This window comes from Malaclemys terrapin, chromosome 6 (assembly GCF_027887155.1).
Source record: "Malaclemys terrapin pileata isolate rMalTer1 chromosome 6, rMalTer1.hap1, whole genome shotgun sequence".
Taxonomy (NCBI): domain Eukaryota; kingdom Metazoa; phylum Chordata; order Testudines; family Emydidae; genus Malaclemys; species Malaclemys terrapin.
In genome coordinates this window covers 15,717,673-15,735,828 of record NC_071510.1, presented here as the reverse complement: position 1 = coordinate 15,735,828, position 18,156 = coordinate 15,717,673, and the positions used below count along the sequence as shown (strand labels likewise).

At 43.9% G+C, this 18,156-nt stretch overlaps 1 protein-coding gene across 3 annotated transcripts in view; it reads right to left on the bottom strand.

Moving 5' to 3' along the window:
* The window catches only part of ECPAS (Ecm29 proteasome adaptor and scaffold), an 87,523-nt gene that overhangs the window by 42,485 nt on the left and 26,882 nt on the right, over positions 1-18,156 (bottom strand). For all 3 annotated transcript variants that reach the window (XM_054031501.1, XM_054031498.1, XM_054031500.1), the window contains exons 5-17: positions 17,946-18,095; positions 14,327-14,498; positions 13,570-13,709; positions 11,919-12,000; positions 11,551-11,670; positions 11,281-11,366; positions 10,915-10,993; positions 7,539-7,588; positions 6,915-6,981; positions 6,693-6,815; positions 4,977-5,080; positions 4,055-4,178; positions 668-748 (exon numbers count right to left, since the gene is read on the bottom strand). In XM_054031501.1, coding sequence (XP_053887476.1) covers positions 668-748; positions 4,055-4,178; positions 4,977-5,080; positions 6,693-6,815; positions 6,915-6,981; positions 7,539-7,588; positions 10,915-10,993; positions 11,281-11,366; positions 11,551-11,670; positions 11,919-12,000; positions 13,570-13,709; positions 14,327-14,498; positions 17,946-18,095 — 1,378 coding nt within the window. The remainder of the gene's footprint in view (positions 1-667; positions 749-4,054; positions 4,179-4,976; positions 5,081-6,692; positions 6,816-6,914; positions 6,982-7,538; positions 7,589-10,914; positions 10,994-11,280; positions 11,367-11,550; positions 11,671-11,918; positions 12,001-13,569; positions 13,710-14,326; positions 14,499-17,945; positions 18,096-18,156) is intronic.

Below are 18,156 nucleotides of genomic sequence, written 5' to 3'. Positions count from 1 at the left end.
TAGGGGGATGCAACCAAAAATTGTAACTCAAAGGGGGTGCTCAGCTCAAAAAAGTTTGAAAACTGCTGGACTAAGTCATACGGATCAAATACAAAGGTGCTTCTAAACTGGAGTAACTTGCATCTTTTCTCAGCCAGTTCAGCATGTAAGTTACACCAATTTAGCGTCCCTTAGCCCACATTGTGTAAGTAAGTAATGCATCACCTCTGAATTTGGTTCATTGAGTCTAAGGATCATCATTGACATCAGGACCACCCTACCTGCTACCAAGCTATACAAGCAATGTCTCGGGGGTGCAGTATCTTCTGCCTTTGATTTCCCACTGTTGGGGCGGGAGAGACCGTCAGTGCCTTCTTTTGTGAGGTTAGGATGCCAGGTGTGTGCAAGGAGGCATGGTCAACACATCCTCCTCAGAAAACCATCCCTTGACCGTGACACACCAACTACTGAGCTACCTCAAATCTCCCTTTTTAGGGAAGATTATTGAGGAGGTTGTGGCAAAGTCAGTCAGGTAAAGTCCCCAGAATTCCTTAAAGAACTGAACCGAGATTGCCCGAGTCCCAGGTCAGTGCCTGACATCCTATCACCACTGTTCTCCCAGTGTCCCATAGGTTAAATAATGACATGTAAGAATGTATCACTATTGCCGTGAGACAGACATAATTACCTCTCCAAACGTAGCAGGATTGAAAGGCAGGACTGCAGTTCCGGTCATGTATTTAGCAGGAGTTTTCATTCGGTGAGAGGCCTAAACAACAAACACATACATTTAGCAAGGGTAAACGCCAGGCTGTAAATGGCACACATACTTAGTAATAATCTTTTCTGCTGCAACTAATTGTACCACTATCTTCCACTCAGCAAATGTAATTATAAAGAAAACACTGTGCATTTGCATAATGTAGCTAACCAGAAGATCTCAAAAGTGCGTTAGAATCATTAATTAAGGCTCACAACTAGAGCTGGGATTTCCTTCCACAGGAAAACCCAGAAATTTAAAAAAAAAATTATTAAAAAAAAAAACACACACACACACACACACACATTTCATTTCAAAAATTTCAAACCAAATTCCAAAAAAAGCTTCCAAGCTTGGAGACTGCCAGCTCAGGCTAGCAAGAAGCCAGGAAGCTTAGGAGCCAGCAGGAAACCAGGCTGGTTTCCCCTGGAAACAAATCAAAATCAACACATTCCCACAGAATGTTTCAATTCTGACAAATCAACATCTTCCAAGAGTACAAGGTTCGGTCAGACAAGCTTCCAACCAGCCCTACTTTCAGCACCCCAATAAGGTCGGCAGATATTAGTTTATCAGCATGTACGATGACTATAGGCCTGGATTCAACAATTGTGGAATCAATTATGTCCTCAAATTCTTTGCTTAATTGGGGCCCTAATGAGGCACAGACAGCTTAAGCAAGCGTCCAAAGTCAAATGAGTGGAAAACTTTGGATCAGAGCCCATTACTCCACGCTCTCGAAACACTGGATCTTACGCCTCCTTTAAATTTAGTTCTCTAGACTTTGAAGACAAGAGTTAAGCTCATTTATGTAGGGAAGTCATTTTGCACACTGACCCTGGCCGTAAAGTGTTCTTATATGGACCAGCTCCAGCACATATTTATTATTCACCACTTGCATATGAAAAACAAACACTTAAAGTGTCTCAGCAAAGGGGAAAAATTAGTCTTGTATCCTTTGATGCTTCTGTTAAAAAAAAAAAAAAAAAAAAAAAGACCCGAATAATGGTGGGGGTGTGGACAGGGGGTTCTCCTGTTTTTCACGCTAGAAATTCAGGTCATGTCAAAGCTGAAGGACTCTGCAATCCCGAGTGAAGTGGTGACATCACGAGAGCCAAGAGAACAAAAAAGGGAACTGAAAGGGAAAGGGATTTTTAGTCACATTGATGAAAATTCTGGGGGGTTTTCTGAACACCTATTTAACTAGAATGACTCCTATTTCGGATAAAGGAAGATTTTGCTAGAGATTCAACACCATCTCCCCTCAGTTCAATGACATTTGCTGAGGATGCAAAGTTGGGGGGTATTATCCATACAGAGGCAGATCGGAATATTAGACAGCAGGACCTTGTAGACTGGAGAAACAGAAATGGGATGAAATTCAATAGCACAAACTGCTTAGTGTCTAATAAGAATTTCTGCTACAAGCTGGTGGTTCATTTGTTGGAAGTGACAGAGGAGGAGAGACCTAGGTGTACTGGTCAGTTACAGGATAACTATGCGCAACCAATGTGATGTAGCTATGAAAAAGGCAAATGGGATTCTAGGATGTATCAGGAGAGGCATTTCCAGTGGGGATAGGGAAGCAGTAATGCCATTGTACAAGGCACTGGTAGGACCTCACTTGGAATACAGGGTACAATTTTGTTCACCCATGTTCAAGAAAGATGAATTCAAACTGGAACAGGTGCAGAGAAGAGCAAGTAGAATGATCAAGGCCAATGAAGGACCTATCTTATGAAATGAGACTGAAAGAGTTCGGCTTGTTTAGCTTAGCAAACAGTGCTGAGAGGGGATATGACTGCTTTCTAAAAATACATCAGGGAGAGTGAAGAGCTATTTAAGCTAAAGGACAATGCTGATACAAGAACAAATGTGTATAAACCAGCCATGAATTTATCTATGTGCCTAAATCTCATGCTTCAGGACTTCAGCCAGTTACCTGCATGGGATCAGGAAGGAATTTTCCTTCAATGCATTCTGGGTTTATTTTAATCTCCCTCCTCTGAAGCATCACAGCTGGCCAGGGTTGGAGATGAGCCACTGGACAGGATGGGCCAGGGCTCTGAGGTTGCACCGAGCATTCTCTCTCTCTCAGGTACCTGGCTAACTGGTTCTTGCTTAGATGCTCAGGGTCTGATCGTCATCTGTAGGGTCAGGAAGGAATTTCCCCCAGGTTGAACTGGCAGGGACCTTAGGGGTTTTTGCCTTCTTCTGCAGCACAGAGTGCGGGTCACTTGCTGGGATTATCTGGATACATCTCAATCATTTTCCTGCCATTACAGGGACCTTGGGCACTAGCGCACCTCAGTCCCTCCCATACTCTGCCTGGGGCACATAATATAGATTCGTTTCCTATGGGCTGCAATAGTTTTGTCTAATTCCATTTGTTGGGTTCGGTGTGCTGGCGTTGGTGGCCTGCGGTATGCAGAAGGTCAGACTAGATGACCTGGTGGTCCCTTCTGGCCTTAAACTCTATGACTAGGACATTGAAATGTCAGCTGTCACAAACATCCCTGAGACCTTCCAGAAGTCCTGCTATAAAGGCAGTTAAGTCCCAATTTGACATCCCTGATATTCCTAAGGAAGAAAAAAACATGCAGAAAAAAACCCTTTTAAAACAAAAAGTCATTTCAGACTTTATACTTCATAAGAAAAGCGAAGAAGGGCACAAGCCCATTATTTAAATCCGTACAGGTCACCTTTAAGTGCATACGGAAGGGAACAAACTGCTAGAGCAGCATGTCATGTCAGGCCCTGGGGCATCTCCCACTGTAGGACTCATGACACGTCACTCACACAGTCAGTATTTTCATTTTTCCACCGAGTTACTATGAAGAGGATTAATTAAGCCTTTGAGTTAATAGCGACCTCCTTCATTTGTTCCATTTTCTCTCTCCATATATTGTAACGCTTTTATGTGCTGTACAATATAGTCCTCCCTTTCTCTGGGTCAGCCAACACATAGTCTTTGTTCCTTTAAGAATTGTTTGTGTGACGTAACTGCTTGTGTAAGGTGCTGGATGACCGGCCCTGGAGATTGAACTCCCCCCACACAACTGATTCAACACAAGCAGCAGCCGGGCAAGCTTTCCCCGCTGATCTAAGGGTGGTTATTTCAAAGGACCAGTTTCCATAGCCCTACTTAACCCTTAGTTTCTTTGCCAAGGGTGCCAGTAATGGTGCCTATTGGGACCAACTGAGAGGGAGGTTCTTGCGATCTCAAATCTGCTCTTTCCTCAAACTTCAGCTAACACCACTGCCTTGGGGGTAAAAAAGCCTGCAATCATTACAAGCCTTGCCGCAGTGCTGTACCTTGTCTTGAATGTAATGGACCATTTCTGGGAAGGAAGGCATCTGTTTACCAGCACTCTCCTTTTCATTTTTACCAGGAAACATTCTCAGTACGCGCTGGGCTTCTCCATGCACCTCTTCTCGTCTTTCAAGGGGAAAAAATGAGAAAGGAAAGTCATTTGCACACGAGCACAGAGCGAATGTTATTTAACAAACAACAAGTGCATTTCTTGGGGAGAGAGAGGGCTTCTAAGAAAAGAAGCTTTTTTAAACACTGCAGAGAACCAGCTGGAGGTTACAGAAAATAAACAGCCTTTTGATTCTGGAAGAAAGGAGATTGGATGATAAGAGACTTTCTTGGACTTACATATCACAGTGTTCTCAATCTATCCAGCACCATCCCCATCTTACCAGGCTAGCATCTTAACCAAGCTATACAAACTGCCTTCAGTTTCCAGTCTTTCTACTCCCGCACCCTAGAAGTTTTGTTTTCCTCTCTTCACCTCTTCTGTTTCACCATTTTATGGCCCTGCCCTTAGCTGACCCATTGCCAGTCCTCTCACGAAGTGCTTATCTGAACCAGCAGTTCCCCGGGCATCACTAACCCAATGCCGTGCAAGACACGCTAGCTGCAACTGATTTACTTAGCTTCATTTAATTATATGATGGCGTGGTAAATCAAAGCTTGAGCACTTCAAGTTTTGACATTGTCAGTCCATCCTTACCCCACTTTGTTTTTCTGGTTTAAACTAAAAGACAAAAGTACCCTGTGAAAGATTTTGATTTCTCTTCTTCCTCCCTAGCTTGCCAAGATAAGGCAGAGCTACAGGTCTCTGCTAGTCTGCCATTACTGCTACAACACAATGGCCAATTTCCAAACAACTGCATTGAATTTTTTATTTATTTTAACCCAGATGCAAAGTTAACACCTCCTGAAACTTACGGATCTCCTGCAGCTAAAAGCAGTAAGTATCTGGAAGGGATGTGATCTGAAGGGAACACTGTGCTTGCGAATTTCACGGCCACCTGACGCACTTGGACTTCAGGCTTTAAAAAAAAAAAAAAAAAGTCCTCATTAGCCCACCACAACAAAAAGCTTTTTAAACAAAGGCAATTGCATGAAAGAAAAACCTTAAGATGAACCTAAACAGTTGTTTCAACAATAAAAAAAAAGTTTACTTCAGTTGGAGAAGGAAATAATTGTTTTGCCCCTACAAGTTATGGATCCAGACAAATTAGACGTATGTGTCTGTACAGTATCGCCACAGTGGGTCTTGATCTTGGTTGGGGCCTCTAGTTTCTACTATAATGCAAACAATAATTTGCAGCCAAACCAAAGGATTTCCATGTGGCGTGCGTGCAAACAGATATCTCAATCGTCTTCACTTTAGATCTGACCCAATTAAGCCAAAAGTAATTATTGAGGTGCAAGGAAACATGGAAGTGCATTTGGAAACATATCTAGTCATAGCAACCACTGTAAACGTAATTAGCAACATCCTTTTACATAGACATTTTGTGACAATTCCTATGGAAAACAGTGACTGTACTTGGGATTTAAAAATTTTCTTCAAGATCAGAATACTTCCTTCTATTGTGTTACACACCGTTCTGTGTTACTTCTGCCCCAGAGGGACAAACACAGTCCTGTGACGGTTCCAAACCTAAACTGGAACCGAAGTGAAGAGAACGCAACACTGAAGTAGCTACTTAAATGAACACTGAAAAGGCTGTTGTTCTTGAAATTGACCAGCCTTAACAGTACTCTTATCTGGTACACTACTGTGTCTCAACCCCTACTCGGGCAATTCAAGGCCACCTCTCTAAACCAATTCTTGGTGCAGCAAGACACACAAAAAACACCACCAGTTTTTGCAGTAAGCACAGCATGAATAGTTAAATGTGTAATTACACACACACACACTCACTCAATTAGGAATCATGGGCCACGATCTCAAGCCCTTAATCATCTCAGCAGTTATAAAACAAGAATTTGCGGGATTAGTCCATAATAAAAAGAACTGTAACCAGAGATGAAAAAAAGACCGATTAGCTGAGTGAGTCCCAGCCTCTCTACAAGGTCTGGATAGAATCTCCAGAGGTAGGACAGAGTTTTCTTAAAAGAATACCGTCTTGAGGCCCAGATATCTAGCATTGCAAGGGCAAAACTGTCTTGCATTTGTACACCTAGTTTTGCACAAGTAAATGTGTATGTCACAGGAAAGGCATGAACAACTATCCATACAATTGCAGAACCTCCAGGTGCATATTAGCTGCACTACTAGCAATTCTGAAAAAGACAGGCGTGGATACAGGGAAATTTTGAAGAACAAGAAAGGTGCACGGATATCATTATTCCAGTCACTAGAACATTTTCAAATCATTTCACTTCATGACACGGAAAGCCTCTGCATAGCTGTAACAGTACAAGGAAAATGGAAGAGCGGAACATCTCTAACAAAACATAGTGGAGACAGTGTTAGAGATTAGAGCTGAGTGAATCATTGATTTTTTTCATTAGTTTCATGCCAAAAAACAGAATTTGGGTGGGGGAAGGGAGGGGGTTCCTTGATGAAATTAAAAACAAAAAAGAGTATTCGGGTCAAACCACGCGGATCTCTCTTCTTTTAAAAAATGATATTTATCTCTAATAAAATACCTTTATTAGGTATGAAGCCACAAGAGCCTCCATAAGCGTACGCTGTGCTCCTTCCAAACTACTATATGCTCCAACCATCATAGACAAGGCCTCCTGAATAGCAAGTCTGGTATCGGGCTCTTCCTGCAATATGAAAACAAGAGGATTCATTACTCTCCAATGTGTCCCTCCAAACAGAGAATTAAAATAATAACCTTCTCCCAAACCCATGTTATCACCTACCTTGCACAAAGCTTCAAAAAACTGCTGGACAAGAGCTATGTCCTTGGTAAACAGCTGAGGCATTCGACTGGAATAGAATCATTTGAATGGGTTTTTTAAAAAGAATTTGAGAGCAAAACCATATCCATACTCTGCATTTCACTTCCCTCGTCTCTTTGCAACTCACCTCTACCTCCAAGCATAACCTCCACCACTGGGCAATTATTCCCATTAACAACCGCTCAGCGTGGCTCAGAAATCAAGACATTCTATGAAACAGCCAATTTGATAACCAGTTTGGAGGGTCCACTTTTGAACACACAGCTCACGAAGTGCATGCGCGCGAACCTCCGCTAAAAATCATAAATTAACAAACCCGCAGCAATCTAGAGAAGAGAACCATTATTAGATCCTCTCTGCATGCTTCCATGAACGACCATCAGTCATTCCTAGCAGAACGATCCACCACCACCATGTTTCATTTTACAGATGCAGAGATGACACAAGACAGTGCTTCTCCACACACTGTGCTCTGTTGCAAATGGCCATCTGGCACGACACTAACTCGCCTGCTTGCTGACAGAGTTACAAATTGCTTTGGAAAAAATATCCGACATCCCATTACTTAAAATGCGCTTTAGTTACCTGGAGAGTTTTCCAACAGCTGAATAGGCCATTGACAGCAGTTTGGGATCCTTGAATTATAAAACAATGAAAAGCCAAGTCAGCAGAGAGAGCCAGGAGAGAGAGAGAGAGACACACACACCCACCCCTATCCCTTACAATTATGCCCTTACTTTATATCCTGTCTCCTCACCTTTGAAACAGAGCCCCAGAAAATAATCAAATCCCAGAGCAAAGCACCTTGTAAACGAAGAACAGATGCATTACGTTCTTCCCACAGAAACAGAAAATTATGCCGAAAAAGCTGCCTTTATCTTTCAAGAAAGAAAAACTGCTGGGATTTGGTAGGTATGTGAAATGGCCAGCAAGTGACAGACACCTTCCACTGACCCCAACCAACTTCCAGCAGAGCCGGTCACCCGTCACACAACAGTGTCAGGGGCCCCGGGCTAACAATTATTTAAACTCTTTGCTCTGGTAGCACCCATCCAACCACTTAAATGCACCCCCACCACACCCTTCGTAAGGAAAGTAAAGGCCCACCCCACTCATATCAGTACACCTCATCTGACAGCCTTATTGGAGTCACTTATTGGAACAATCTGCACTAGGAAGGGGTTTGCATGATCAGGCACTGGTAACGTGCTTTAGAAAAGTTTGCTTTATGAAATGACACTGGGAAAACCTGCATCGTGTTTTGGGCCAGAGTACAACACCCTTAGTTATGGCTGGTAGTACCTGTTGAAATGATACCATCCCAACAGTATCCTACCCCGCCTTGGGTCCCACTGACTTCGCAGGAATTACTCAGGGAATGGCTAGACGAACAGCTAGTGTGTGGCAAGCTTGGGTGTCAATCAAACTCGCCTGCTGTGCAATAACTGGCCATGTGGACCCTGCTGCCGCGCACGAAGGAACTTTTAGCAGGCAGTTAGCGTGGGGTAGATTTACACCCGTTTGCCGCGCACTGCGTGTTCACCTACACAAGCCCTCAGCCTGAGTTAGGGTATCGCAATCAGGCCCGTGCAGCGCCTAGCACGAAGGGGTCTAGGTCCATGACTGCGACTCCCAGGTGCTATCACAATAATGGCTGCGCGGCTACCCTGGCCCATCACCACTGACTGGAACTGCCGCACTATGGTTCACGGACACTCCACAAACACTATCAATACACCTGACACAAGGGAGAGAGAGATTTAAATTATACACCCAGCATTTACTGGCAACCCTCCTATCTTTTCTGTTTTCTCCTTGCTTTAAGTAACGTGCATCTAATGCAGTTTTCTTTTGTTTACCAAACTCCCTCATGTCTCAGCAACATTAACATTCCTACATCCCCTCACCTACTCCTCTCACTGCCTCCATGCCCTACTGCCTTGTTATTTTCCTGTCCTCACCACCTCCTCCCCCTTCTCCTCTCATCTGGGAGGCTTTTGGCATTTAAATTGGTAGTTAACAAAAACACTCCTGAATCAGAAGGTTCTTAAATGTGTCTGGCTCAACTTCACTTGTTATCAAAACAAAAAATCTGTAAAAGGCAGCAAAGTGGTCTACCCAATGCAACTAGTCCTCCAGCCTGCGGACCACCCTCTACTCTGCAGCTCTTTATTTTTCAAACCCTGCCGGCGCACAGCCTCAGTTTTCCCTTTGCAAACTCAACCCAGAGAGGAGCAAGATGTTGCTGATGCACAATGGAGAAGCATCCAGAGGACTTGATAGAAGCGGTTTCCGCACCCTCCGTTGGCAAGAGATGGACATACCCTTGCAACGTGGTCTACAATCTAAGTTTGGCCCCTTGGCTGCTCCTGGGAGGTAAGCTACAATCGTGGCTACGTGCAGTCTTCTGCCTTTGTTAGGGCGGACGGTTGGAACTTATCCCTCCAATGCTGACTGCACACACTAACCAATGCTTTGTATTAAGCGATTGTATATTTCTGTATTAAGCTATTGCAATGCACTCTGCTTGGGACTACGCCTGAAGACCACTACATGGAAGTTTCATCAGGCAGTGAATGACATCAAGGTCATACTTAAAGTTATACATGTGCTTAAGTACCTCCCCGGATCTGGGCATGAAAGAATAGAGTCCCAATCCTGCAAACACTTACACGTGTGCTAACTTCAAGTACACCTCTACCTCCATATAACGCTGTCCTCAGGAGCCAAAAAAATCTCACCGTGTTATAGGTGAAACCGCGTTATAATCGAACTTGATTTGATCCGCCGGAGCGCACAGCCCTGCCCCCCCCAGAGCAATGCTTTACCACGTTATATCCAAATTCATGATCTATCGGGTGGCATTATATCGGGGTAGAGCTGCACATGAATAGTGCCATGGAAATCTTGCAATCAACAGGACTACTCACATGCATGTGCATAAGTGTTTGCAAGACTGGGAACCAAATGGCTTGCCAAAGGTCACACAGGAAATTTATGGAAGAGTGGAGAATTTAGTCCAGGCCGCTTGGATCCCAGTTCAGTACCATGAGATCACCTTTCCTCTCTCTGGCCTATCTGCTGAAAATATTTCCTTATACATTCTTTTAAAATAAACATCATGCAAGAGCAATGAGGTATAAGAATCAGATCAATTCAAATCAGACCAATCTTTTTTTTCTTTTTTTATAAATCTAAACAAATAAATCCTTGCAGTGCTGTTGTAGCCGTGTTGGTCCCAGGATATTAGAGAGACATGGTGGGTGAGGTCAGAGCCATTCCTTGGGTAGGGCGAATCGGGGCGACCGCCCCGGGCCTCGCACTTCAAGGGTCCCTGTGCTTCGATAAAATCGGGACTGTCACGATATTCAGCCCTGTGTCCCGACCGATTTAAGACTAGGATGCCATTTGTCCCGATATTCAGGTGAGGCGGGAGGGCGAGCGGGGTGAGGAGGCGAGCAGCAGGTGGGGGGAGAGGCAAGCAGTCGCCTAGTGGACCGTGAGGAGACGAGCGGGGAGGGGGATTTGTCCCGGGCCCCACACCCTCCTAGGGATGGCCCAGGGTGAGGTAATACCTTCAGCAAAAGTTGGTCCAATAAAAGGTATTACCTCACCACGTTGTCTCTAAGGGTATGTCTACATTACCTGCTGGATTGGCAGGCAGCGATCGATCCAGCGGGGACTGATTTATCGCGTCTAGTCTAGACGTGATAAATTGACCCCCGAGCCCTCTCCTGCCGACTCACATACTCCAGCACCACGAGAGCAGAGTCGACAGGGGAGCGGCAGCAGTCAACTCACCGCAGTGAAGACACCACGGTAAGTCGATCTAAGTACGTCGACTTCAGCTACATTATTCACATACCTGATGTTGCGCAACTTAGATCGATTCCTCCCCCCTAGCGTAGACCAGGGCTAAATAAATAAATGTGACTCTACAACAAAGAGCCTTTCAACTCACCTCTTTGTATTCATTAATCAGTTTCGTAAGCCCATTTAAAAGCATTGGGCCTAGTGGCTTTATTTTACTTTCTGGACAACTGGAATTTAAAAGAAAACGTGTTAAGATATATTCTTTGCACCTCCTACAGTCCCTGATACCAAAAACCAATTGCTTTCTATAACTGCCCTCATCATCTTCTCTGTTCTGCCAGTATTACAGCTTAACATACAAAAAGATATTCAATATTTTTTAAAAAAAACATGTGCAATAGAATTAAATATTCTTTGTCTTCAGCACAACTGCGTATTTACCATACAAAGCTGTCTCTGTAAATTGCTTGAAATAGTTTTGCATCTATTACCATAAACCATCTATGTTGCTTACCTTGTACAAATATGATGTACAAACTGCAGGGACAGAGTTCTCAGTTTCGTGTTTGTATTTGCACCAAAGAGTCCATCATATACCACCTGGTGGGAAGCATGAGAAGATCGGATACAGTGACTGGTTTAATTTTCGAATATTATTTGCATTCCCTTCCTTCCCTAGCTATCACATGCAATAGTTAAGTTTCAACCCTTTCCTAGGCACTGGAGGAATGATACAATTATAGTAGATACGTTATGAATAGCTGCTGTGGAGTGAAGGTGCTACCTGAATGTTAGCTGGGAATGTTTCTGCAGCTTGTCTGGAACGCAGAAGATGAGGAACAATCTTTAATTTAACCCGGGTGCTGACTGGATCTCGTTTCAGTTCTGGCTTCAGAACAACTCCCTGTCAGGAACAAGATGGAAGATATTTCATTGGCTGTGGCTAATACTATTTGATTGTTAATAATTCATGAAAGTGTGTATTTTTTTCAAAAAAGAAAAAAAATATTTACTCAAACTGCTCGGCGAAAAACAAAGATCAAAGGAAGTGACAAACTAAAAATGGATGCTTTGTCCAGCAAATAAACCACGGCAAATAAAATAAGATCCTCATGAATAAAGCAGGAACACAGCTCTGGAAGCAAGTCTTACCTCTTTAGTTTTCAGTGGTATATCCCCGAGGTACACTTTGTACATTTTGTTGACGATAGTAGGATTATTCCAGTCAATTAAGCTAAAGAATTGTTAAAGGAACAAGTTAAAATTATGCCTCAATTATTTACAAATATATTTTACAGCACTGTGTAATGTTTTGAAGGAAAAAACCTAAATCTAATTAGCTTCAAGTGCAGCTTAATTTCACCCTCAGCCCACCTACAATCTGCAGTCATGAGGTAAAGAATTACAAGCAAGTCCTCACAGCCAGGTACTCCACAGATGGATTTTTGCTTCCCAAATAAGCAATGAAAAAACCTCACAATAGCTCCCTTCTCTTCCTTTCCCACGAAGTGCGGGGGATGTGAATTTAGTGCTGGGGGAGCAGCCCAAGTGACTGCCCTAGAAAACAGACTTCTGCTTATCCACAAAACTGGTCTGGCATGGGCACTAAGGACCACAAGTTTCTTACCATTGCGCCTTGACTCTGACCTGGCTGGGACACTCCTACAGGGGAGAAGATACTTCAAGCTCCAGGCCCATTCATCCTTGGCCTCTCTGATGAGACTGTCAACCAGGAGGGCAATCACTATGGTGGTTTTAGCAATAGGGACCCTTGTAAGCTGGGAAATGGATTTAGTCCAAACCCGTTTAACACAGGTCAACAAACAGCCAGCTGATCAGAACAACTTTGTCACTATAGACCTGAGCTGGGCTTGAATCACTGACCTAGGACCTTTCACCCCAGTGTCCTATGATGTCCTTTGAACAGTGGCATCCACAGCCAAATGAGCCAAAAAAAATAACTGGGGGAGTGGGTAATCAAGGAGAAGGGCACACACATTTTTGCCTACAACAACTGAGCCCTAAACATGGGGTTAACATATGGGACATCTAGCAGCTGCATACATAATATAAGAGGTGTTTAACAAACATGTTTTATGCCAAGGCAGTTCTTAGGGCTCACAATACCACCGTAAGGGGAGTGAACAACCAGGTTCTAAAGAATGGAGTCATTTTCTCAACCAAATTATTCCAATGAATTAAAATAATCTCTCTGGACATGACTGAGGTGCACTGGAGAAGGCATCACGTGACTTGCTTATGCTGTACTTGGCTCAAACCAATACTATTTAGCCCCACACTATCAGCAGTACAGAATTCACCCACACATTCAAAAGGCTGACCAATCCAGCTCCAATAATAAGGAAGTCAGTTTGTGTATGCTCCAACCACAAGCTGCATGAACACCAGGCTGCCTCCTGTGTGAACGGAGCAGCCTCTGCTTAGCATGTGACTCAGCAAATAGCCGTAGCAATGACCTCTGCCGGCCTGAGGTAAAAAACATAGATTTTCCCCCAGGAGGAGCATTATTTCCAGCCAGCACTGGCTGGGGAGGAGACAGTCATCATGCAAGATGACGGGTTAACAGAAACCTTGCTGCTGCTGTTGTGGAAGAGGACAGCCCAGGGCAATGCTGAAGTGATTAACCCGCGGGATAAATGTCCATTGCCAGAAAGTGGTGTGGCTTTCCCATCTGATAAACTTGCTGTCCCCTCTCAGCCTGTACCCTTTCAGGATCACTTCATCAATTGCAATTATTATTATTAGCAATGCCAGTGCCCAATTCTTAAACAGAAGCCATTACCTTTGTTTGCTTTTCAGTTCCAGGTCTGCCGCAGTTGCTACACTGTGTCGTGTGTCGCTGGAGGCTATGACCAGGTGTATGACAGCTTCAAGCTCTGGTACCTGCTCAGCTTCAATGAACTTTACTATTCCCAGTTTACACTGCTCCGCAACGTAGAAGAGAAAGTAAAAGTTACTGACCAGCCAACGTGCTACATTAATGTCGAGGTTTAGCAGACTGAAATCTGAGCCTTTTGTAATCCTAGAGAGAGAAACTCTCACTCTTTCCACCACCTCGGCATGCCCTCAGCTGAGAAGTTAAGCTTTCTAGGTGGCAAAGAGTTATGTTAAACCTCCACTGCAAATGAACTGAGAGAAGAGTTCAGAAACTCGATTACATCTAAGAGAAAGACACAGGCGAGGACAGAGCTCAGCTGGGCATTTACTAGCAAGTTCTGAAAATATGTTTCAAAGTTAGAAGGAAAAATGGTTGACAACTCATTAGTGGCAGCCTTAGACCTCGGTCTCACTCTAACCATTTGTAGGTGCTTTAATGCATAAAGTGCAAGTTTCAAACGAACGTGCACATAGACTGCAGACACCTAGTCAGGCACCGTGTGCTTTACACACAAGCTGGGCAAGCCATTTTTTGGAGTGAATTCTACATTTACTTCCACACCAACGTGCATTCCTTGCATGTTGCAGCCATTGTACCCACCAAGTCATTTTACTGAAGTTCCCATTTCATACACCTGCATAGCCCATGTGATTTGCATTACCTGTTCCAGCTGTTCAGGTGTCCATGGGCTATCTCCAATTACCCGCTTGGCTGCGTAAAAGCTCATCCCTGGAGGAGGTTGAGGGATCCCCGAACTTCCAGCACTACTGGATGCAGAAGAGCCCTGTGCCGATGGCACGTTTTGACGACTCTGGGATTCATTCAGTACGTATCTGGAAGGAAAAAAGGAACACTTGAGTGGACTTATTAAACTACCCTATGAACTGAAGTCAATTCCTCATTACAAGCACCTAAAGAGGTCAAAATAAATATCACTCCTCCCTCCCCCTTAAATATTATTTTTTGACCATATTGTGACAGGTTCGGTCACAGAGACCCCCTTGGGACTGTCACCTGATGTGCTGAAACTACCTCTGAGCCCGTCTTCCCTTCCAGCTGGGACTTCAGAGTAATACTTCATATTTCTAGCTTCAGATACAAGACTGATACATTCATACAAATAGGATGAACACACTCAGTAGATTATAAGCTCTGTAATGATATCTTACAAGAGACCTTTTGCATGAAGCATATTCCAGTTACATCATATTCACACTTATAAACATATTTCCATAAAACATATGGAGTGCAACGTCTCATCTATACATAAGACAGATTATTTAAACACACAGCAGAGCCTTGCCAAGTTGCAATAGTGACAGGGAGAGCCACTGCAAGTTACAGGTTAGCCTGTAAGCGAACACAACGGTGCATCACAAAATGTAGTTTGTTAATTGAGCGAGTAGTTCAGATGATTCTTCCCAGCATAACAGTCGGTCTGCTATCATAAATGCTGCAAAAGGAACAAAGGCCCAGTAACTCCAGGCTTCCCAATAATGTTCTGCTAGTAAATGTTTGTTGAGAGAGGAGAGGGATAGTAGGGTTTTTTGGTGACCATTAGCAGGTTAGTGATCGATGAATTAAGACTTAATGAGGTTCTGCAGTGTTAGAATTCAACACCCATTAAATACTGTATTTGATAAACTCTTATACAAGTACTAACTGGAGCCTGTATGAGGGGGGTTGGACTAGATAACCTCCTGAGGTCTCTTCCAACCCTAATCTTCTATGATCCCCTCAATCTCACAGAGGAGGCTGGGATGCATGAAAACACATAGAAGGCATAAAGCAGGCCTCCTTCTGCTCAGGGGGCAACCCCGAGATGTGAAGAGAAGGAAGAGCTGTGGTAAAAAACAAAAAAACCAAACACCCCTTGGAAACAGCCCATCTCTGCAGTGTTGATAGAGGAGACAGGCAACAGAATTCAAATTCTCAGGCACTCAGAGGCTGGGGGCTCTGGCCCTGGTCTTCATAGGGTACAGCAACACTGGAACTTTTTATTTTTTTTATTTTTTTATTTATGGAGATCTCCCATCTCCTAGAACTGGAAGGGACCCTGAAAGGTCATAGAGTCCAGCCCCCTGCCTTCACTAGCAGGACCAAGTACTGATTTTCCCTCAGATCCCTAAGTGGCCCCCTCAAGGATTGAACTCACAACCCCGGGTTTAGCAGGCCAATGCTCAAACCACTGAGCTATCCCTCCCCCCAACCCTGGAGGTTTCGTTTCCAGCATAGTAGGGATATTGACGCTAGCTCAGGTAAATGTTCCTGCACTAGCCCAGATGGAGCTCATATGCTAACAACAGTAGCGTAGCTGGCCACCGAGTACAACCACACCTAGGACCTAGGTACTTACTCATGCGGCTAGCCCATCCCACCGCCTGCGCTGCCACGGCTCCACTGCTATTTGTATCATGCTAGCTCCATCAGTTAAACACGTACATCTACCTGCCCTGGAAGTTACACCTCCAGCTCCAGGGTTCACGTATTCTCAGAAAGTAACCAGTCAAGTCTTTCTGCGAGCACCCACACGCACCCCTAGGGGCCAGGGTAACAGCCACTCCCCCCGTGCGCCAGGGAGCCAGCTAAACCAATCAGAACATGAGAACTGTGGCACAGAGACCAATGTGAACAATTTGCTATTGCTCTGAACAACCAGAATCTGCTGTGGCAGAAAACGATCTCAGCAGTGCAGGCGACTGCTCATCCCAACTCTAGAGAATGATCTTTGACAGACAGAGTTTAAACAACTGTGTGATTTGGGCCTTTAAGCCCTTTTTTAAAATCTTACTGCAAGCTGGAGCCTCCAAGAAACATTTAGCACTAAAATTTAAGGAGACAAAACAATCAAGCAACTATGCAGTAGGCTACTGGGAACAGAGACCTGGTCATTCACTCCAAGATTCAGTTCCAGCAGAAGTTCAGATCAGAACATAGTTAAGAAAAAACAGCTTGTAACAAAATATCACCTATAGAACAGAATACAGATCCTTCTACTGCCTGATCAATAGCCATAGCCTTATACTGGGACATTCCTTTCCCCCTCCAGGCTGCACCACTAAATACAACAGAACGTAATAAGGGTCTATTTAAACAGCACTCAATCCTAATAGATTTATCAGCATAACGGCTTCAGTACATGTGGACCAAATCCGACCCATGAAGCATAATCACAGAGCAAGTTCCACCGAGCAATTTTATGCCAAGAAGGGTGAATCAAAGTTACAGCAGGCTATGCATAGTTTCCACACAGAGACCAAGATTTTCAAAGATGGCCAGTGATTCTGGATGCCCAAACTGAGATACCCTCTCAGCACTTTCCAAAAAATCAGGCCTCTTAAAGATGTCTCAAGTTGGGCACCCAAAATCACTGATCACTTTTGAAAATCTTGGCCAGAGCTTTTGAAAATCCCACCCAAAGTGCACCAGGAGCACTAGTCTCACTGTAATACAAAAGCGTGTGTCCTCCTATCTCACTCAGGTGCATTAGAACATCCCAGCTGTCACCTGCAGTCAAGTGACAATCAAGGGCGGTGGGGAGGGAGGAGTCCTGCTTTTAAAATAATTTTCAATGTCCTTCCAAGTGAACTCTTCCAGAACAATATAAATGAGTGGCAAACACAGAGTCAAAGGGAAGAGGCCTTTGAAAAGTATTGATTAAATATGCAAAAGAGCAAGATCAGTAAAAGCAAACTGCACTGTAAATAATGAGTGTACACAAACTTGCTCTGGGAGCTGATGTGCACACCCACTCCAGCTGTTAATCAGATTACAACATCTCTAGCGAGCAGAAAGTCGTAACATAAATCTCGTCGCTGCGGGGCCGATCCTGTGAGATATGAGCCCTCGTTGCCCATTACTATCTAGTGCAGTTGGGAGTGCTCAGAACCGTGGATGGTCGGGCCCCAACAGACCAAGCATAGAAATGGGGAGGTGCAGGGGAGAGATGATGAAGCAGTTTGATTTTTATTTTATTGTAAAATCATGATTATTTAAAACCACAGTTTACCTCTCTAAGGGCTTGATCCTACCCCCAACGGAAGTCAATGAGAGATTTGTAAGACAGATTCAATAAAGCACTTAAGCCCTCTGCTGAATAGGGATGAGATTACTCAAACTTAAAATAAGGTGCCTGTTTAAGTACTTTGCTGAATTAGGGCCTCATCAACTTTATTGGGAAGGGGAGGTAAAGGAGCACACGTTTGTGCACACTTCCAATCATCCATCATACAAGATACTCCAAGCGTTACAGAGTTTTGCTGCCGCTCGCCCTCACTTACCCATAAGGCATAAGGAGCACATCCAACATAAAGTCCAAGAGCAGCTGTACGGTCTTTGGTTTTTCGGCAAGATTAAATGGAGAAGCTGCTTTCGATGGTTCAACAGGATATTTCATGTGAAAAAGGGTTGGTATTAGAAGATGCATTAGGCTGAAAAACAATTACATTTACTGCAACTATTTACAAAAACACCTTTTGATTCTTAGCATTA